The sequence below is a fragment of the Lingula anatina genome, chromosome 4 (genome assembly GCF_051362555.1).
Source record: "Lingula anatina isolate TDL-2025a chromosome 4, LinAna3.0, whole genome shotgun sequence".
In the NCBI taxonomy this organism is placed as follows: Eukaryota; Metazoa; Brachiopoda; class Lingulata; order Lingulida; family Lingulidae; genus Lingula; species Lingula anatina.
The window spans coordinates 17,601,376-17,624,178 of record NC_141770.1 but is presented as its reverse complement, the minus strand read 5'-3'; the positions used below and the strand labels follow the sequence as shown (position 1 = coordinate 17,624,178).

At 37.9% G+C, this 22,803-nt stretch overlaps 1 protein-coding gene across 8 annotated transcripts; it reads right to left on the bottom strand.

Moving 5' to 3' along the window:
- Positions 1-401: 401 nt before the first annotated feature.
- On the bottom strand, positions 402-20,947 carry LOC106171654 (galanin receptor 2a-like). 8 transcript variants are annotated; one of them, XM_087011677.1, is made up of 3 exons: positions 20,537-20,947; positions 3,348-3,627; positions 402-3,243 (listed from the first exon to the last, which is right to left on the bottom strand). In XM_087011677.1, the coding sequence occupies exon 3, from the start codon at positions 2,583-2,585 to the stop codon at positions 1,479-1,481; it is 1,107 nt and encodes a 368-aa protein (XP_086867803.1). In that variant the 5' UTR covers positions 2,586-3,243; positions 3,348-3,627; positions 20,537-20,947; the 3' UTR covers positions 402-1,478. The 8 variants fall into 8 exon arrangements, with proteins under 8 accessions (XP_086867803.1, XP_086867799.1, XP_086867802.1 ...); XM_087011673.1 differs by having other exon boundaries at positions 3,536-3,627; XM_087011676.1 differs by lacking the exon at positions 20,537-20,947 and adding an exon at positions 7,796-8,014.
- Between the last annotated feature and the right edge of the window lie 1,856 nt (positions 20,948-22,803).

The following is a 22,803-nucleotide window of genomic DNA, read 5'->3' as shown; positions in this document are numbered from 1 at the left end:
AAAAAAATCTTTCAAATTAAGTTGATATTGTTCATAGGTAAAAACGTAATCTTATTGCAAATGTAAGTGTTGCTTTGATTCGCTTAGTAATCCCTTACATATAGTTTATTACATAGTACATTTAAATTAATAAGACTAAACAAGGGGACTTCATAACGCCAAATTAGGCGCATTCCAATATAGCGCCACTCTGATTATCACTATTTACAGGAACTGAGTGATTACAGACAATCGAGGCATGTTGATTATACAATGTAGAAGCTAGATTCACCAGTAAACACTGAACGCAGGGTACTCTCTCGTCTTGCTATGAAATCCAAAAGTTATGTATTTGATCTTTCAACTTGCTGCCTCATAAATGATATACACTACCTTCAAAAAATAATAATAACGCCTTTGAGTGTATTTGCACAAAATTTATCTCCTGAACAACATCAAATCAACATCCAATATGAACTCTTAAGAATGTAATTTAAAGAGTCTGTAACGTTATAATATAAACAAACAGGGGAAAGTTAAAGATAGCTGGAACATACTTGTTTTGAATATATTTGCATCAATAAAAAAGTAAACAATAAGAGTAAATATTTTTACATGAAAGCGTGTCACCATGACTTCACAACAAGTTTGTCACGGTAAAGAACAAGCACCGATATATTTTTCTCATGTTATTCCATGTTACACCGTTCAAACGCGAGCTTACATCTGATAGATTTCCGATACAAGAGTCCAAGCACAAAAAATGTTTATATGCCAAATCTTCATCTACCCCAGTATATCTCTATACTATATCAAGATGTCAACTTTGCAGAGACATATATTCACGTAACATCTGGAAATTAAATACTTATACAGAACTTAAACGTTTAGTGTAATGACATAGTAATAATCATAATAATGAAAATGATACCCAGAACGTTATATAGATATTGTACAAGCAATAATGAACAACGAAAAACATGTCACGTGTCATGAGGTTCCTTTAAGATAAGAAAAAAGAAAAAAAGTTCATTTCACCCGCATTACACCAGACTAAAATGTGCTTTCTGAAGCAAAACTAAATCAAATATGTTTGAACATGGACATGGTAATTAATACTGGAATGTGGGCACTGCCCTCGCTTCTCGCTCTACATTACAATTCCGTCTTCGGATATGTTAAACTTTAAAAATCGAAATTGAATTGGCTCGTTGTCTCAACGCAATTAAGAACGGCGCTTATGTCACCATACACACTTTTGAACAGTTACAGAGGTATTTTTTTACTGCAATGCACTCTGCATAAATCGGATACATAGGGGACCGGAAAAGTTCTGCGAAGAAAAAAACAAAGAAGAAAAAAAATGAAGATTTGTTCCAGGTAAGCGGTAACCGAGTTACATTTGCAACATTTTAAATGTTCGGGCAACTTATCATAAAGTATTATTAAATTATCTACTTAAAATACTTAATTTACTTAAAATATGTATCTTCTTGGTATCAGTTCTTTTTTATTAATGAGTTAAGCGGTCTCAGGGGCGCCAGTTGGTAGGCACTCTCTGAGGCATCAATATCGGCGTCTGTGCGATACGAGATGGTCATCCTTCGTGAAATATCAGTGGTATTCTCCTCGTTTTTCTCCTTATAGTAAAGTGGACACAGGGCCCTCGAAAATGTCATTCGAAATTTCTTCGACACAAAGTTGTAGAGTATAGGATTGAGACTGGAGTTACAGAACGCGAGCATCTGAGCAATCAAAAATGCGTAATCGGTAACTTGTTTCCAAATACAAGGGCGGTCGTCTGCTACGCCCATGTTTAAAACCAAACGCAAAAATAGCACATGCATTGGGGCCCAACAGACGATAAAAAGGCTGAAAACGAGAATCACCAACAGCATTAGCCTCTTTGTGGCACGTTTGGACGCCCTGTGAAATCCATCTTTTTCAAACTCCGATAGGTGTCGCTGCTCCTTTTGTATGTGCAACACATGTATGATAATAAACGTTGATAAAATGGCAATGATAATAGCCGGCACTATAAAGTCGACACCACTCACCACTACCACGTAGATATAGTATAAGTAAATCTCTCCAGAACGAAGTGCACAGGTCCTGCCACCTTGCTCTGTCATCAGAATCAAAATCGGGATGTTCAGAAGTAACATGACCAACCATGTGACCCCTGCCGCTTTGTACGATGTACCACGCCCCAGCATGGTTCTTATGTGGATCGGGTATTTAATCCCGAAATATCTGAGCAGACAAATAGCCACTAGAGAATAGATGCTGACGCCCATGGTGACGTATGTCAAATAGTAGAGAATCTTACACGTGAAGTCTCCTATGAGAATTGTATGCTTCGTTGCGTAGAAAGCGGAGTAAATCGGCAATGCGAAGAGACTGAACAGAAGGTCTGCCACAGCTAAATTCAGGAACAGTGGATTCATCTGGCGAAATTTGTAGACGACGTAGATAACGCCCATGTTACCAACGACTCCAACGAAACAAATACAGACCAGAATAACAGGCACGACCGCTTTGGTGTCGTCTGCTGTATATGCGCGAGGGCAGTCAATGACATTGCTGTTATTAGTGAGGTTCTCCATGGTAGCGAATGCCTTGGCAGATTTCTGGTTTTATAGCCCCTTACCTTAATTTGCGTTAGCGTTATAGGTCCTAGGGTTAACTGTTTGAGTTAAAAGAGTTTGGTTTCTTTCTGGTGTCTTTTACACACGTTCCTGACGCTCGCGTCTTTTCGCACACTTTGCGATTTACTGAAAATAATCTCTGACGTTAATAGCGGATTGTGTTCCACTTTTAACAAACGTTATTTTCGGTGCAATGTTTTAGTGGCAGTTCTCTGGCTAACTGCTCCAGTATCGAATACTCTTTTCCCAAAAGAAACGAATGTAAAGTTTGCGGAAATTTTTGTTTCGTTTGCGTATTTCTTTAGAACACTTTTGCAAACATGCGATATGTTACTTTTCAGTTCAGTTTTCGTGCTATTGTGCAGTGATTTCTACTTACAACTGTACAGGTTTTTGTTACAACTGAATCGCACATAAATGGCAATGTTTTCAGGAGACCCCGTAGCTCTTCATTTTCAATGCCTCGAGTCGTCGTTCTTGTCCTTACTTGTTATAACAGAGCGATGGAGTCCATGGCTCGAATAAGTGATGTGGAATTCAAATCCATACACCGAAGATTAGTTCATTCAGAGCGTAAACTGTTTCCCGTCCGTGTGTAGCCTAATGAATCCAAACCCTGCAGATAAAGAACGGTTTAACAATAAATGATACTTAAAATGGCTAGTTGCGAGCAATTAAGGTTCTACTGGACTATGTGATCTATAAAACTTTTTTGCGTACTTATTCTTGTTTTTTTTCCTCCTATTTTTTTGTAGTTTCTTCCACTTAGAGTTCCAAAGTTCCTGTAACTGCCAACTTCTATCTTACGATTTCCCTTGGAATGAGAACAAAAGCCTGCGGTTCCCTGGCTGGATTCAATCTAGCAATTCTGCTTTAAAAAGACTTTTTGTATAACTTGGATAAATAACCTGTGTATTAAGGTCGTAGAATTTCCTTCTAAGGGTTGCCCTCTTTGAATGCATCTGGTCCTCACCCGGTTAGTGCTTCGCCTTCATTTAATCTGAAAGATAAAAATTGATTGATGCGAACTTCGTATTTCCTGTAAACCAGTGACCTCAACAGGCCTTGCAAAGTCTTGGGTATCGCTGCGCCATCTATCGGTTATCAGTCATAGTCGGCAAAAGTTTCTCTCTCTCTCTTAAAAAAGGTTACAAATGATTCAAAATGAAAAATTAGTTAATGAATAAAATTGTTTAAATGAAATCAAATGAAATGTAATGAAATAAAAAATGAAAAACGCTATGAAATACCCGAAAGAAAACTTCATGCCTAACATCAAAATGCCACTTCTAAATGTGTGCACCACATATTTAGGACTGTCTAGAAAGTGTTTGAGACGAATCAATCTCCTCTTAAAACATATTTACAATATCTCCTTCTTGAAATTTACCTAAATTATCTCCGCAACCCAAAAAGCAGTTTGCATTTGCAGTGCCAATTGTAAGGAAGCGATAGCTGAAATCCGCCTGTCTCGTCTGCAAAGGTGACGCTGTGCAACGTTCGTTAACTGACCTTTGGAAGATCAATTTCAACTCAACTGATTTAAAGATTAAAAACGCTTAACCGATACAAGCAATTACCTAGAGATTACACAGCCTTCTGCAATGTGTATCTAGTGAACAAATTTGCAAGAAAACACACCTACTCATCTTCATGGAAAGGTTATCCAACAGTACAAATACCCTCTTAACCACACTTCGACTTTACAAATTCATTCGTGTCGTCACGAAACGATTTTCTAATTAAATCGAGGAACTCTGAAACAGGAACGGAGGAAATGATCAATCATTTCAAAGTCATTGTCACAGCAGACGACAGACATTCGTTGTTTTGAATTATTTGTGGTGCCCATAATGGATGCACGTAACAGGCTAACTTAAAATCCTACTGTTCTTTGTCAGGCAGTGTTCAGATAGCTGTCAATACAAACTAGTCTCCATCAAATGTGCAGAACAAAAAATGCTCGTGCTTTCACAGAAAATGCGCTACATTAGCATCGATTTACTGTATCGGGAAAATGCGTCTTTTCGCTGAAACAGACCAATCATTATACAACATACCGTTCGGACATTTCGCAAATATCTTTATCTTTATTTATTTATTTATTTATTAAATATTTCATTTATTTATCATCCAGTATCAACAACCTGAATACATGTATGACAAATACATGCACTTGTACTTTGATGTTAAAATATACCAAAATCACAAAACCTGTTTTTTTACACCTGTTACAATACTGACATCGTTTAACATAATACGTCTGAAGTCTTGTCTCCTTGCTCAGTAAATGTTTTCCATTCAAAGAGCGTACCGAAAAATGTGCTTGCAGTCGACTGAATCCGTGTCGGAAGCATCGAAGAATAAATCGCATCACTTAGAATATTATTTTACGCATGGCTGTCTTGAATAATCACCAGCAAGGCATTACGTCTATAAATTGGCAGCTGTTTTCTCTCTGTCTGGTGGCGTAACCTTTAATTCGAATGGCCCTCTCAACCGGTACGTCTTTCGAAAGCAGTGCCATGCCGTTGTGTTTACACATGTACATGTAATTTCATGGGTAATTCTCGACCTAATCGCTTCATGACCCGCGTTGAATTTAAAGGCATACTGTGCGAATATGAAAATGTCCGAAAATAAATCAAAGCTACTCGTCTTTTCTTATTTAGCTTTTCAAAATGAAAAAAAAAAAAAAAAAAAAAACTCAAATAAAAGTCCGTGATATCGAAATTTACGTCAGGGAAAAATAGCGGTCAAAATGACCTTAAATGACCCAGGAAATATTTGGAACTAAATTACTTAAGTAAAAATGACACAAAATATCGCATCCAAGTGCAGAGACGGTCCGAGTAGTGAATTCGTGAGTAAGAAATTTTATAGATTTTTTTTTTTCGTAAGAGAGAGAGAGAGAGAGAGAGAGAGAGACTGTCAGATCTGTTTTCAATGATCGATCAGCCCATCTCAAGGCAATGGATCTATCTCAAAATTGTTAAAGTGAGCCATCAGGGCTGTCGGCATTAACCTTGTTTATTTTCTAACAATTTTCAGTATTTCCGCCCCAGTCACCCAGATAACCTTCCAATTAATCTTACACTTGTAAGGGCCATCGTAAGGTGCGTTGGGACAAGATCCTCTAAGGACCGGTATCGAGCCAACTTTTGTCATATTTTGAACACAGTTCAGAATATAACCGAAAATTGGTATTAACTTTTACAGCTTATATTTGGTCAGGATAAATTTGTAGTTATCTGAATTTAATTAAAAGTTTAATTAAAAAGTTCGTATTTGTTTAAAACGTAGACCATGCATTTTTGTTTTTTTAAATAAAATAGGTGCAATGTTTTATGGGACTACTACTAATTGTACTTGGGTCAAAGTAGACTGCTATTTTTGTCTATAAGTTAAGACTAATAGTTCGGACAAGAAGTATTTTCTGGCACCAGAACCGCAGAGAATGTACATTGCAGCACTCTAAGCATGTTGCTTCTTGTTTGTAAACATACTTCTCATGAAATTATAGTAATTGGATCTTATCGCTGAACTTGTCACTTTTTTGAGGACAGAGATACATGTAATAGTGAAGCATCTAGGCTATACTTGCTTTTTAGTATTGGTAAGTTCTTCAAAGTAGTAAAAAAGGATTTGTAATTATAAAACTGCTCATTACGCGATACGTGTAAAACACCACCCCCTTCCTGAAAAAAAAAAAAAAAGAACCTTGCTGTTTGGTTATCAGTTTCACCGCCAGTGCTTCGATTATCAGGGTGTTAAATATGTGGACGGAAATAGTTTTAAAATCACATCCTGATAGTACGTGTCCCTCACTGCGTCCAGCATTTTCATTCATTTTACCATTATAGACACATTGGGAGCGTTAGATTTATATTATCAAACGTCTAATTTTTCTGGAAAATCCAACTCTTTTTATCACCAACCTCGAACACGTCTTGTTTTTTTAAATATGAGTTTCTACTTTGTTGTGGATATTAATAGCAACGGTACAATGGGCATTTAAAACCCAAAAATATAAAAATAGATAGATAGATAGATAGATAGATGTAGCAATGCATATTTACCCATAAATAAAAACCGCTCTTTGTGTCAGTTAAGATGATATGGGACATTTGGCTGGAAGCGATCATAATACTTGTCACTGTCATCTGACTATTAAGTTAACATACACGAGTACACGTATAACTTGGTATTGGGACTTACTAACTTCTGACTATCGTATCTTTTTTAATTGAACTTATCACAGTATGAATTTTGCAGCAACAACCCCGATCTACGACAGCTACAGTGTGTATTACTGTCCATTTCTAAGACATATATTTCATGCATGTATATTATTATCCGTTAACTTATGTACAAACTTATGTTATACACATGTATAAATCAATTAAGTATTGAACATATACAAAGACACACACACACGCGCTCCCACCCTCGCGCGCCCGAGCGTGCATGTTTTATACGTCCTACCTGCGTCCTTACATTGACGTTGTTAGCTACAATATATATACCCCTTTTCACTTTGTAGCAGCTGTAAACTTGGCGTAACATGTGTGTACGCATCAGCATCATTCCCCATCGTTAAAGGTAAACTACATTGGTTAACAATGCCCAGGAATTCATGGACAAAGTCCATATGTTAAGGCATCTACACTATTTAACACTGCAGTGGATGGGTCGACCTCTTGTCACAATAACTGTACCAATGATGACAAATACCCTGACAAATGGGCACGCGAAAGCGAGATGATATACATTTGCTTTATAATTATATAGAGAGTGAGAGTGGGGATGATAATAATTACATTGTCTATATTGGGCTTCAGTCATACAGAAGTCATTATATCATGACCTCTTTGGTCGGTAGTCCGGCAAATATTAACACAGTGTGTGTGTGTGTGTGTGTGTGTGTGTGTGTGTGTGTGTAAGAGAGAGAGAGAGAGAGAGAGATCTATCGTTGGCACGACCGTCACCTTAAAAGATACAAAAAATCTTATATGTGTACCATGTTTGGCCTTATAATTCCACCAGTAATACACACACACAAACAGTACGGGCACTACGTCAAGAAAAATTCAATTTTGGTTTTAGAAAATTACACAAAATAAAACTTATTATAAAAATAAAAATATTGTAAAGGGGATATACTTTACCCAATCTTCAGGTTCTTCTCTTACACGGTGACATTAATTATTCCGAGACTTACTTTCACAGCCACACAGCAAATACTATATACGGCATGTTTCATATATAATTAACTTTCTGGTATGCGCTTTACCGTCAAAGTCAGTCACGTGGTATTTGAAAGTGTGACGTCAAATTTATGACCCACTTCAGTTTCTTAAATTAAAGCACAGTCAAAGGTGTATTTGGACTAAATGTTGGTCTAAGTATTGGCCGTGAATCTCTGAGGCACAAGGCTGGTCTATTTGCGCTGCCGTGGAGATTGAGCTGATTCTGATTCAAATTGAAATTGGCACCGTGTGGCATTGCATAATTACTGTGTATATTTCCAAAGCTCTTAATGAGATAAATGGTACTACGTAATGACAAACGTTTTCACCGAAAGTTATATCCAGCGAGCCTTAGCTGGCTGAGAAGTAGATATTTTCTACATCCTCTCATATAATTTACCTGTTTGTGTAAATTCATGAATCATTAAAAACTGTTTAGATAATATTTTAACCCGATCAGTTTTAAAAGAAGAATTGTGACGCAGATTTGTGCTAGGTAAGACATCCGCGGTAGACAACTTTGGTGCATGACTAAAAACTTAAAAATTTTCTTAAAACATCTTAAATATCACTTAATAACTAGTTTGTGCGAAAAGGAATCGGGCGTCTTTCATGTTCAATATTTAAAAGTGGCAGTGAAGCATACGATGTTTGGCATGTACATGTATGGCCACATGTTTGGAAAGTTGATAGTATTTTGCTATTTTATTTTTGCCTACAGAAAAAAACCCGAATTTAGCCTCAGCGAAGTCAGTGTTAGTACGGAGATTGGCTATATTAAGTGTGTCCTCGACTCTTTCATCCCTTTAAAGGTAAATACAAAAAAAAGTGCAGCCGTGCAATCAAAGGGAAGCACTTACCGACCACACAGACGACAAGCTAGGCCTCGGGTTATTCCGTGTTTACGTAAACTAATAATTATTATAATATGATAATATTTATAATTATTAGAAGAGATATCCAAATTTAAATTTGAAATTTTGACACATAATTATTACTATATCAGAGCATCATGTTCAAGCGAGATGTAAAGAAAGAGAGAGATACAGAACAAGCAGGGGAAATACTGACTTAATCATCTTAACCTCTATATGAAAAAACATTTTAAGTTACAGCTTTTTAAGCTAAAGAATAAAAAAAGGGAAGGACTAGAGTCTTGAGTTTAAAAAAAAAATAAAGGACCAGGCGGACGACCAAATAAAGAGATTGAAAAATGGAACGAATGAACAAGCGACAAAAGGAAAAACAGAAAGAAAGAAAGACAACACAGGTAGTGTAGGCCTAATCTTTCAAATCATCCCCATCCTCCCATTAATCCATTTAGTATACCATGGTTACATATGACACAGCATAACAGTCTGATTGATGTGACGCATGTCTGAACATCATCAGTAACTGGTGATCAATTCAAATTACCCCCAATATATGACATAAACAATGGCGGATCCAGGAGGCACTGCAGGCGCGTGCCCTCCCCCCCCCCCCTCCTTCTCCAAGCGTCGGGGTTATTCCCTTCTCCGCCTTCTCCTCCCCCTATATATTTTAGATGTGACGAGCAAAAGAGACAAAATCAAGAAATTTGTCTGCATCTGGGCCCTACAAAAATGTTTTTCTTTGCCCTCCCCCCCCAAGCAAGACCCTGGATTCGCCAATGACAAATATAATTAATGCAAAAACAAGTAGCGCGTGTAGACCACATTATACGTGAGCACTGCACAACTACGAGATAATCAGCAGTATGGTTTTATTTTCCGAGAATCTTGTCACTAATGAGTTTAGGTGAAAGTTGATAAGAGGAAAAGTCTGTAATTTTACCGCCATTCCGTGTCTATTGTAGAGTTGAGAGTTGTAGAGTTGAGAGTTACAATTCATGTATCCGAACATGTACCGACCCTCGGTATATTGACCGTGCTAAAAAGTTATCAAAAGGCTAAGTGTAACATTATTTCATCTCTTCAGTTGTTTGCCTATGTACCTCATAGTTTATATCTCAAGGTTCGTAAGCTTCAAAAATAATTGACCATTATATACACATAATTAAAAGACGCATGCACCACCAATCCTTTCTGTAATCTTTTACCAACGTATCTCAGAGGTAATTTCCCAAAGCTGTGCCTGGTTATCATTATTGCGAGATTGCAAGGCACATCAACAGTACCTCTGACAACAATTTTTCGTGGCGTTCGCTCTTGCTAATGCAGCTATTCGGGTTTAAATGGTATGGAACAGATTGAAAAACAAGACCTATACATCATGTGTAATTGTCAGTCATTCTTTTTTTTTACAACATAATAGAACCACTGTACCAACAGATATATCTATCATCGTAGAACTGTTCAAACACGTGCAGCTTCAAGGACATGACAAGTTTTATTGCATTTTCCATCTTTAACGGAGGGAATCAAGAGCGTAACGTCTGCCCAGACGTTGCAAAATCAAGAAAGCGTGTCGACTATCGGTACTTTTATCACTAACCTGGCTTTACCCGTGTTGTAACAGCATGAAAACCTTTTAAATGGTTTTATTTTTTACCTGTGAAAGCTTCCACCTGTTCTAACACATTTTAGAACTTTTAATGGAATGCAATACCTGGTTAAGGTATCTATCCTATGTAAATGTCAGTGATGCACAGGGAATAACATACATGCAGCAGCTATGCCGCAACGGATACTACTGTAAATTTCGGTTATACGTGCCATTAAACTCTATTGGCTTGTTTCTAAGAGAAAAAGTCTGGCATTTTGAACCCTTGGCATCGTTTAGCCGCCTAAGTTATGTCGATATATTGACCAAGAGCGATAAAGATGTATTGACCCACACTTCGTGCCACTGAAGGTGACGTACCTAAATGGCTGTTGTCACCACAAACAGGACAAACTACCGTCATAACATTCCAAATTAGCTCTAAGGGGGTTAATAGTCAAAAGGTCTAAAAAATGAAAGTACTTTTTTCTCTCTCTTGTGAGTTGAAACTCAGTCGACAAAAAAGCGCACCGGTCTTCGCTAAAACGCCGATAGTCTTTCGACTAAGCCGTTTTGTGGAACAGATCATTGCATCCTTCTCATGTGCGCCCGGTAACAAAACCAAAACAGGTTCAGGCCTGCGAGTGCGCCAGAAGACGACAGAATTGACGGCCGGCAAAATCTAGTACTGCAATACTAAGAAACGAACAACTAGCAAATAATTGTCTTATATTGAACAAGATAAAAGTTAGGCATTTCAAATATCGATTCCTGATTCAAATCGAAGGATGAAGGGGATGTTGGAATGTTTTATATTTTCCCAAGTATATTTTTTTGGATTTTGCAGCGATTTTTAAAGTAAAATCTTCGATATTCTATTTCGCTTGCCATGGCGGTTTCTTAAATTATGCTGCTGGTGTAAGATATATGCTTTAAACGATTATCTCTTGGATTTCGATGCTTTTAGAGCATTATGTGCGGTTTTATGTGATTACTTATGTAAACAATAATACACATTCATTGAAAAGCAGCATGATATCATGTACGCATATGTACATACACGCAGTAACAGTGAAAATTAAGTACCACAAAAAGCTGTTCACTTTTTTTATCTTACATGCCTGGCGACCAAGAAGCAAGAGTTTGTTCTTCTAGCACTCTCGTGGAACGCTGTTACCTAAACGTATAACAAGAATGCTGCAAACAACATTTCTATGCGCCTCTCGGTCGCCATGCATGTATGAATTGACCCTAGCAAAACATCGCAAACGATTTTCAGGTGTGGCACTTTGACCTTACATGATCTGATAAAAAGTGCAAACCACACCAACCCTTGTGCCTAATACGCTCCGTCTCCAGGGATATTAAGCAAAATAAGTAAGAAACACAATCCGCGTTTGTAATTGAATAAAACATAATAATGATTTTTATTCGGGGCAAGTTTACATAACTCAAACAAAAATGACACCGCTTTGAAGCAATTTAAAGGGATAACAGCTGTTCATTCACTTTGCCAAAAAAAAAAAAAGGATTTTCCTGGGATAAACGGCAGTTTTCCCATACTTACTAATGATTAATGAATCGGTTTCGGCATTCAAAGTTAGTCCCTGATTTTTTTCTAAAAAGTTTGGTTTTTGTAATAATCTCTTAGGACATTATTACTGAGGGTTGGCATCTTCGAAGGTCACGTGGTCCGATGGCAAGCAAAGATTCCAAAACAATTGCAATAACCGTCGTTTTGGTGGCAAAATAGAACTTATTATATTTCTGTCAGTTGTTTACAATGTATTTATTGCAAAATGTGGATCTCATACGAAGAATTGTTTTCTCTTTAAGAACCTTTTGTTTGTGTATTAAATGCTTTAAAAATATAATAATAATGCTTTGCGAAGTTTCGTTCAAGATATAGAAAAGTTTGTATAGATATATACCAACATAATTGAACTTGTTTTACAATTGGATAACACGATTCAGGTATTGTTGTATGCTTAGGTCATATATGAAGAGAAAAGTCCAATTATATATCTGAAAACGCCTCTAGAAATAGCATGAGTGTCATTGGAAAACTGAGGAGACTTATATATATACATCAGTGGGTTTTTTATATTAAAATGTAACTTTCCTAATCACTGATGACAGTACTATGAACGTTGATAATTACTTTTAAAACTGACCAATGGTTTCAAAAAGAAACCGACACTCTACATCCCGACTATTACCATTTAGTTTCTTTGTGAAATACGACATAAGTCGCTTAAAATGAATAGCAGTTTTTGCCATGAGCGACTTTGTGATAAGATCTTGACGTCGTAAATGATGTGTCCAATCATTTTGATAATCACTTCTACTTAACCAACCAATTATGCAAATATATCGCAGTTAGTTATTCACATTCAGGCTCAACAATCTATGTATTAAAACTAAAACCAATTTTTCTGAATAATATTCTTTGAAAGGCAGAGTTTGTTATATCAACAAAATATATGCAACTGGCAACTAACTACTCACATAAAATCTTGTTGGAACCGTCCGTATAATGCCACGCAGCGCTGGTTTCAACTGTTACAACTATGCCGTATCTGCGTGTATACTGAAGAGCAGACAGATCCTGCGGCCCCACGTAAACGTCACAATACCAGTCGAGTTGGAAAACCCACTGTATACTACTGCATGTTAAGAGCTCAAAGCACCTCAATCTCAAAGCAGGTATACGTACTAGGCAAACGCTTTATGTATTGTAGAGCCTCGTGCTTGATTATAGTGAAGCGTTAATTTATTGCATCAATCTGACAACTGGTATTCCGTTCTTCTCCGCATCAGTTAAGTCTTCGCAATATTTCGATATTGCGATTGTCAGTCTGATTATACCCATCAGCGTTAGAGATGCTTAATGAAGTCATCCACTCTGTAAGCTAAGATATCAACGCGCATTGGTCAGCCTCAGAATCGCTACGCGTGTTCATTTTGACATACATAGTTACCCAACCTCCAAGAGGGTTGTTCTCGGTTTCCTTCGTCCGGTTTTCGTCTGTGCGTCAAGCAGTCTGGATATGGTGGAACTTAATTGAGTTTACGTTTGACAAAACCATCATGGGGCGTTGTGTAACGTGCACTTCCCTTTCACACAGGGGGTTAATTTTGTAGATTAAGATCGAATTTACACCTCGTCTATAGATAAATTTCTGTTATTACGATTACAGAAGTGACATCAAAGTTAAAAGTCAACTATGGATGCTTTCCCAGAGATTTAGATCGATCTAAAGATTAAGTTTTAGATCGACCTAACTCCCTGGAGGTTCAGGCTAAATTGCAGTCAGCCGAGCGGACACCATAGTTAATTACCCCCTTACAGCTTTTAGTAGGCGGGACAGACGCTTAAGCCGGCCAAGCTGACAGTAATCTAGTGAGACTCCCCACAGGGATAGATCGATCTAAAAATCTATGGAAATGGGGTGTAAGAACTTTACCAGAAGTTAAGAATAGGTGACAGGAAGAATTTAGTAGGTATATACATGTATATCTGGTAACGTGTGTCTAGTTCCAAGCACTGAATGTCCCATTTTAACATTAATACCAGTAAGTAAGGAACAAATTGATTTCTATCATTTATTGAAGCGGAAATTAGTATCAGTACACAAAAAATGCTGGTGTCAGCAACTTGTTGGAGTCAATATCAGATAACACACCGGCTTTTTAGAACATACGAGATGCCAAAGAGAGTTACGATAGCCAGAGGAACATCCAAGACATGGCGAGTAATGTTGAAAGCCTAGTCTTTGAGGCAAATAAATAAATAAATAAATAAATAGATAAATAAATAAATAAAGGCACATAATGTCAGAGAAATGACACAAGAGCAATTACACTTTTAACATACAAAAACAAAAGAGAAATAAGCTTAGTAAATTGATAATTCGCCTTTGGTCTACCATGACGGTCGACAGTACAGAGCGGATGCAGAATGACCTCCCAGTTCATTACGAAGAGGTAATGTTCCAAAGGGATGGTGTCCGTGTGTCACAAATAGGCTACAGTATCCAGTATGTAAGCCAATTGGTTCTTTTAACATGAAATACAACCCTGAGCATGAAATGTTTACGAAGTTGATAAAGCTTAAATTCGGTGTTGAATTTTTTAATATTTCACTCGATTAGCTCCACTAATACGTGTTACACACTTGGTCAACGATTTTAGAGAGAGAGGGGGGGGGCGTTATTGTATTCATAGGCCTACAAGTCGTTTACCTTATTGCGGTAACTCGGTGTTCGTGAATTAGATATAAAATACCCTTGGCTTATGCCCCTGTGTATAACATCTAGGCCTACGCTCTTTCGACTCAAGCATTGAAGTCATTGCTTATGATTTTTGCTTTTTCTTTTTTATAGGTATAAAATCTCACAGTGCTGTGAATAACATTCATTCAAACGGATAGAATTGGAAAGATATGAAAATTTGCTTTTATCTCCATTTTCCAGTACCATAAGGACCAAACACCCGCACCTTGGTCTACTGGCATGCGTGACAGCCCTACTAAATTATAAGCGAAAGATATGGTTCAAAAACATATCAGTAACCTGGTATTTCATAGTTTGATACTTTCTCATAATCTGCCTTGTTGTAAAGGCTTCAGTAAGCCTGGGAAATCTGATTTGATCTCTGTTGCATCGAATGAGGTGAGGCGCCCTAAGCGTGTGGGGAGCAGCATTAATGGGATGTGTTCAGCATTTTCCATAAACAGCAAGTTGAATAATGGATTTATTGTATTTAATCAGCCTAGGGAATGATGGTACAAGTCGTAGGATTTCTTGGATCGATGTTTATACCATGAAACGAGTGTAATGTTTATTACGTTATGAATGCACAACGGAATTTAACCACAGCGGTGCTTACTTCACGCCAACTATGGTGCAGCAATTACAAAGATTTTCTCCCGGTTCTGAGAAGTTCTGTTTTGATTTTAATAACAATCCATTCTGTCACATACATTGTATTATTCTAATTCTTTATTCTGAATGCGGGTCAGATTTACTACGCCGTTTAAAAAAACAGAGTTAGACGGTCAAAGGCTTGAAATACTCCATTATATTATTTAACCGTTTTTGATTGCATTTCCAATACTTACCGTTTGAATTTCGTTTAGACAAACGGAATTAATTGTTGTCCCTTGCTATTTTAAGACTCTATGCGTGATACCGAATGTTTTATACATAGTGCATCTATGGCAGTTTAAATGTTGTCAACATGACAAATGACAGGTGCCTCCATTTTCATCACTATGCACGATGAATGATTATTAATTGCAAAACCCATTGTACATTGTTAAAAAAAAATCCTTTTGTATAAAAATTGCTTCATACAACATGTCGAACTTAGTAATTATATAAATGCTATTTTGTACGCACGGCTATCAATCATTACCTTGGCATACATATAATTGGCCATTTTTATTGGTATGTTTTCGAATTTAAGTAATAATCTCTAAGGAGGGAGGCCTTAAAATTACTATTTTTTATTATAATTCAGCCCGATGGCATTCGTGTCCCGCTTTCTCTATTTCTCTCTCTCTCTTTCTTTCTTCATGGAAACAGTCTCTTTTATCTTTGCTTCCTTAGGGCCCCTTTACACTGGACGGCGTCCTTTCTGCGTCCAGCAGTCCGGTCCCATTTGAGAGTTAAAAAATTATAATATTATACATGTCGACAACTGGCCGATCATTGAGCATTCATTCTGATACAAAATTAATGCTCGTGCCTCCTTTTTAAGACCACAGCGATGCCAAATTTCATGGTCACAGAAAGGACGCAGAAAGGACGCCGTCCAGTGTAAAGGGGGTATTAGCAACCTACCATTCAGTTGATTCTTGAGTTCCTTTTTTGTCCCCACGGATCACACATTACGTCAAGATGTCTCAAAGCTGCTTCTAAGGTTTAAGCATTACGTTAAGCTCTTAATAACTGTGTTTTTATTATTTTTAATCGTTTTTTTTTTAAATTATTTTTAGTCCCTGGAGAAGCCACACAAGCCGATAACTCGGGCACTTTTTACATGTAGGCCTACCAATCATAGTTGATCTTAACAGGTCCGTTTGTTAGACTCGTGCGTTCTTTAGAGTGCATTCCCAGAGATTTAGATCGATCCATCCGGATCGACCTAACTCCCTGGGGGTTCACGCTAAATCGCAGTCAGCCGAGCGCGCACGACAGTTAGTTACCCCTTACAGCTTTTAGTAGGCGGGACAGACGCTTAAGCCGGCTAAGCTGACAGTAATCTAGATGGGGTCTAAGGGCGCATTCCCATAGATTTTAGATCGATCTATTCCCGTGGGGAGTCTCACTAGATTACTGTCAGATAATCAGGCTTAAATGTCCGTCCTGCCTTCTACAAGCTGTAAGGGGGTAATTAACTTTCCTGCCCGCTCGGCTCACAGATATTTAGCGCGAACCCCCAGGGAGTTAGGTCGATCTAGTTGGATCGATCTAATCTCTGGGAATGGGGTCTTAGACTTTTATTTTCTGGCTCGGTCTAAGTAGTCTACAGAGCGAAATAGGACTGGTAATTACTGTATATTAAGGAGTGCAGTCAAGCAATGAATTTTTGGCGGTCTGCAATCAAATGCTTTCCTGTCTGACTACATACTGAGGACACACTGTGAATAGGCATATACACGGCTGAACCGACACAAGACCAGCTTTGACATTGCTCACAATTTGTCGTCTGTCAATAAGAAGCACGTGCGTTTTTTTTCCTTCCCATTCTGTACAGTACGCCTTTAGGCCTAATAAATCGATATGAGCGGTTGATGAGCCAAATATACTGATAAGTTATAATCGGTCATAGATAATGATGACGGGCGAAGATACACGAAACTATAATAGCAACCTTTCACAGCGTCACGATTACGTTAACGATTACGAGGAGTTGTTCATCATTTATTGTTAAACGTAATCGTCGGGATCTAAATGGAGTTTTAGCACAGCGTTGCGATTAGATTTCTCCGTGGATATTGCTAAAATTCGGAGTCAATGCCCGAGTGACCGGGCTAAGGTCAAATTTTTATGTTTGCAGACCAAATTAAGATATTAATTTTGCCTATTTATACGTGAACATATTTCCTGTTATTAAAATAGATAGAGTTCTGATATTGTCGTCGTTCAGTTTGAAACTAAAAAAAGTATCATAGGTTGTGCTCACGTTTTTGGCAGCAGCAAACCGTGTTTAGCCACTGCACATAATATCGTGACACAACACACAGAATTTTGTGACGCAACACACAAAATATTGTGACGCAACACACAAAAGGTAGTGACGCAACACATGAAGCCACCAATCGTATTCGTAGCCCTTTTACCAGTAGGACACATACCATGTACTGTACACCCTAGATAAACATCCCGGGTGGGCATCAATTTCGTCTCAAACAGGCGCCGATGTTGCTGACCTGCGCAGTAAAGCACGAGTATTTTGACGAAAAATGCTGTAGATAACAAAGGGATTGCTTTGAGAATTCAGAGATACACAAAGAAGATGTATCTTTCCCGAACATTCAACAAGGCCATGGAATAAAACGACTACGATAACTCCGTTCACTTTCGAACCCTGATATGCGACTTTTTCCATCTTTTCTTTTCAAAAATTCATGAACTCGATTTGAAAAAGAAATTAAATGAAATTGTGAACAAAGATTAATAAGCTTACGACTGATGCATATTTTTGCTTGAAGCCCGTGTAATTAATAGGCCTAACAAGTCAAAGCACTTTTGGAAATTGTACATTTATTTAGAAATTGCCAATCATAGGTATCAAACGTAAGAATATGTGACACCGTGCAAAAACAACCAGTGAACGGAACTCTTTTCTCGTTCAAGATTTCAATATTCTAATAACCACATTTTTTTCGATTAAGATTTTGATATTATAATTTGGGTTTGTTGCAAAGCTTTATCTTTTTGCAGCCCTATTATTCTTGTAACTAGTCCTATGTTGTTCATATGCTGTTCCTGTGTTGTCCAAATATCCTACAACTACAAGCAGGAAAACGAGGGGCAGTTAAAATTCATTTGAATACTTGAGTTCAGTAGGCCTCTGTACATATTTCGGTAAAGTAATACCTGACTATTTTGTTCTTTTGCTGCCAAATGACTTATGTGCATGTGTCGTTCCTTTGTTATACACATTTTCCATGAAGGGATATTTGACAATTGCAAATGACTGAATGAATAAAAGACTGCAAAGAGGAGTTCTAAGGGTGCGTAAGGCAGTTTCATGTTGTTCAGAAGATCGGCCTTCTTCTTTAGACACGACAGGTATTTCTTTTCTCGCCCCTCTCATTACTGGAGTACGGAGCCACAATTCGACTGGTGTTAGAGGTACTGGTTCAGTTCAATAGCTTTAACAGCAGTAAATGCGACTCTGTGCTCCGGTAATGGAAGATTGGTGAAGAAAGACGAAAAAAATCAACTAGTTCTATCATTTGACCGGGGATACACGTATCACTCAAGCTGCTTAATGTTGAAAGATAAGCTGCGTATTGCATTTCGTAACGTAATTATAGTGTAATTTGGATGGTTTCGTTGGAACACGACTGCACTGGTTGCTAAGAGCAGTCATTTCTGCCTTTATAATGAGCATGATATGTAACGGCACGCTATTGGAGACGGTGACTATTTGGAAACCTCTCACGTTTTCTTGTCTTAAAACTGGCAAAAAAATCCAACTGATTAGTACTCTGTAAGGGAAATTATAGCTTAAAATTTACTCATCAATATGATTTAGCAACCCTTATCATTTACATTTAAAATCTAATTTGGATCATAATTAATCACCAACTACATGTTGACATTTTAAAATTTAATAAATTGATAATATTGAAAATCGTGACTCAGCATTACATGCTGGGTGGGGGGAAACGCTCCAAGCTTTAAATTTCAATAACTAGAAGGTACAGAAAATTTCGAACCAGCCTGTAGAAGCTTAATACCAGTTTTTCACACTAGAGCAACAGGGCAGTGCGCGGTTATAGAATGGAGATCTTTTATACCACGAACCATAGGAATCTGCATGTGTCTCTTTTAGTAAGTTAAAAGAAACCAAATGTTCATCGTGCGTGGTGATTTCGTTCTTTAATTATTCTTTTATGTTTATACATATATGTTAAGCCTGAAATACAAACGCACAAGTCCCTGTGGGCATGCGTTCTTTTAGCCTATTTCGGTCTTCAAATGCATAAAGCAGACAGGCTAACGAGAGAGAATGAATGAACGAATGTCAACGGGAAGTTCTAGTCTCAACAGACACAAAAGTACAAAGTATTCTAGATCACAAACTAAAACAGTCACGACTTGCGAGTACTCCAATGACGTTAATGTGACATTTGCTGCACGTCTTCAACCCGAGTAACACGAAATGGAACGCGATCGTCATATGGTCAAGTTAATGGAAGTAGATCTTCAAACAGCAAATTTTCAATTTTATTGCATTTTAACACTTGTCCCTTAATTGAAAAGGTAAACCCAATCTAAAATTTAAAACCGTTCACAGAATTGCCATCCATAAACCCGTTGGGCTGTTTGACCATATATTCAAAGTTTTTTTAGTCACATTCGAAACGGAAAGAAAGGCTGGTGATTTTTGCTCGAAACTGTGAAGACTAGATGTTGAGATCTCGAAAACATGTGCAGAGATCGTAGTTATTTTTTTCAGCGGTTTTGGACAGGGCGCCTACGTTGTGTATAAGACGAAAAGTGCTGTTATTTCCAGGAGCATTTTGGTTTGCTGTAGAATGATTTAACGCACGTTCGGTGGACGTATAGGCGATCAGTTACATAGTCTCGTGAGTTAATATGTCGCCTGTGAATTTCATATTAGACTTGAAAATAAAACATGAAATGAATCTATAGATCACTAGTAGTAAGCACGAGGACGTTTTGGTCCAACAGACTTTCGAGACCACCACTAAGGTTGCATTCCCAAATGCCATTCACAACATGTGTTCAGTTTGTTAGCTGGATAGCATCAAACTACGAAACCATTAAATGATCAATTCATTCGTCTGGCGGTCAAACTAAACATTGCAAATTCAAACTGAGATTTGATTCTTAAGGGAACATTCGACATGATAGTAGAAATGAGACTTCAACCTGCGCCTACTCGGTGTGAAAGGATAGACAGCACTTCGAAACTCGTGAAATGTTCACTTACCAAATACGCGTCTTGCCAACTGGCGTACTTCACAACTAATTTCCAAAGTTGCCTACTTCTTTCTCCTCTATCCTCTCTCTCTCTCTCTCTGACTTTATCGATCGCTGGGTGGAGATTCGCTGGCTCAGTTTCGCCTTGTGTAACTTAATGATTTCACGAACAGATGCGTCAAGACGTTTGCGATAACATTTGGAATATGAGCTCTCTCCCACTCTGACAGACGGGCAAACGAACTTGTCCACGACCCAGTTATACTTACAGTACGACATCAACTTCAGCAAAATGTAATATATATATTGCACTCATACAGCTTAGGTCATCGACGTCGCTTCCTCTTCTCGTCTTCTTATTTCCTCATTGTTAATCTTCGTGCAGGCGTCTTCATTCACCACGCACACAATTAACACCGTACGTCCCACACGCGAACACACGTTTATTTCCGTTTTAAAACTCAAATTCAGCAACTAAAAGCCAATTTTCTAAAACCTCTTTAGATTTTGTGAATCTCTTGGGAGAACACGACAAGCCACTTAAAACCATAGTAAAATATCCCCCATACTAGTCCACTCTGTATTGACGTAAGGTATACAGTAGATGGGATCGTAATTAAAATTTACACTGTACTTTACATTTGAAAAGGACCCTGTACATTTAATTCTTATTATCACAAGGCCTTTTTCAAGTTAACCGACGCTTGGCTAGCTGTCATCGATATCGAGCGTTGACAATCTGCGCGGGATGGCCCTCAGGGCATGCGCTAAAGGAATCGGCAGAAGAATGGTAGTCCTAGGAAAGGACGTACGGAGTCCCATACGATTACTACATATGGCAAGGCGGAGTACTGGGATTAGTATATGGGACGAAAGTCACCTGTACAAAGTAAGGGGGACCGGACTGGTTCCCAGTAGACTACCAATTCTGTCACACCAGTAGCTGAGGTCCCATAAGTAGAGTGGCTGATATCAGTGCACTACGTGACATGGACAGAATACGACAAATCGCTTCACATGTCACCCACTATAAATGAATCTTCTATAATGCAAAGAGCATGTAAGCTTGCATCCTGCTCGGGAATTCAATAACCCCCGTTTCCTTTATTTGCGATTTCATTTCCACAACCCACAGCGTTATTTAGTATTATTAACACGCAGTGATGTCATATAACGCTTCGATTATTTACACCTAGCTATTGCGCCTGCACATCTAATTAGATAAATTCTTTATTATCTCAATTTGTCTGATTTCAGTGGAGGAAATGTGTACTTTCCTCTTCGAACAAAACAGCACCCATTAAGTAACCTGGTTTTTCAGAAATGAGAAAACGCGACGAACAATCAAACAGAACTTAAGTCATTACCAAAAGTCAGCCGCGCGGTCTGAAGTAACGATACGAGTTGATCCACTGATCGTAACATATATGTAGCTGACGAGGCCTCCGGGCCGAAACAGCTGTAGGGACTTATGTAAATTAAAATGGAGAGAACAGATAAACTTTGTTCGTTTTCTTGTCTTTCTACACTAGCTCCCCATGGTCCGTCACCATGGGTAGAGCACTTTTCCATAGTGTATCAACTATATTCTCCGTGATATATATATATTCAAAGAAAAGACGAGTAACGATGACATTTGGTCCACTGTGGGCGAAGACATCAGTAAAACGCACGTTTGTTTTTCGCCTCTGTGACAAATTTATATTGCAATGAAATAAAAATTAAAATGATCATTGAAAAATAAATAAATAAGCACCATAATGACCTTAAAACCATCGCAGCTTCTGCAGCTTAATTCGCAGTTCACCATAGCGTGACTAGGCGTCTCACGTAATATACTATCCGTTATCTCACAAATAGTTCAACCATCATTATCTGTACACAGAATTAGATAACTAAGGTTCCAATTACTAGGAAAATGAAGATAGGAGCCAACGCAGGCATTTAAGGGATAGTTTTCACCTCGATTTGCCAAGGTTCAGCAGAAGGTCAACCATACTTTTCTTCTTGCTTTATCTATTTTTCGTAACGCAAAGGCTCCATCGTACACGGACACTTCTTAACCCGTGGTATAATAATTTAGCACGCGTCTCCGTACAGCGAAAAACATGAGTTTCAGTCAACTACACCGTGTACCCAGTATATATGTATTGGCAAACAACTAGATTTATTCCTACATAATCATAACACCACAAAACGCAGTTAACTACAGTTGAAATTTGACATCATGTCAAAAGCATGTTTTGCAAAGTTCTCAAGCGTTGTTTGCTCCTAATA

Excerpts from the sequence above, each read along its gene's own strand:
- LOC106171654 (XM_087011677.1), bottom strand. The coding sequence starts at position 2,585 with ATGGAGAACCTCACTAATAACAGCAATGTCATTGACTGCCCTCGCGCA.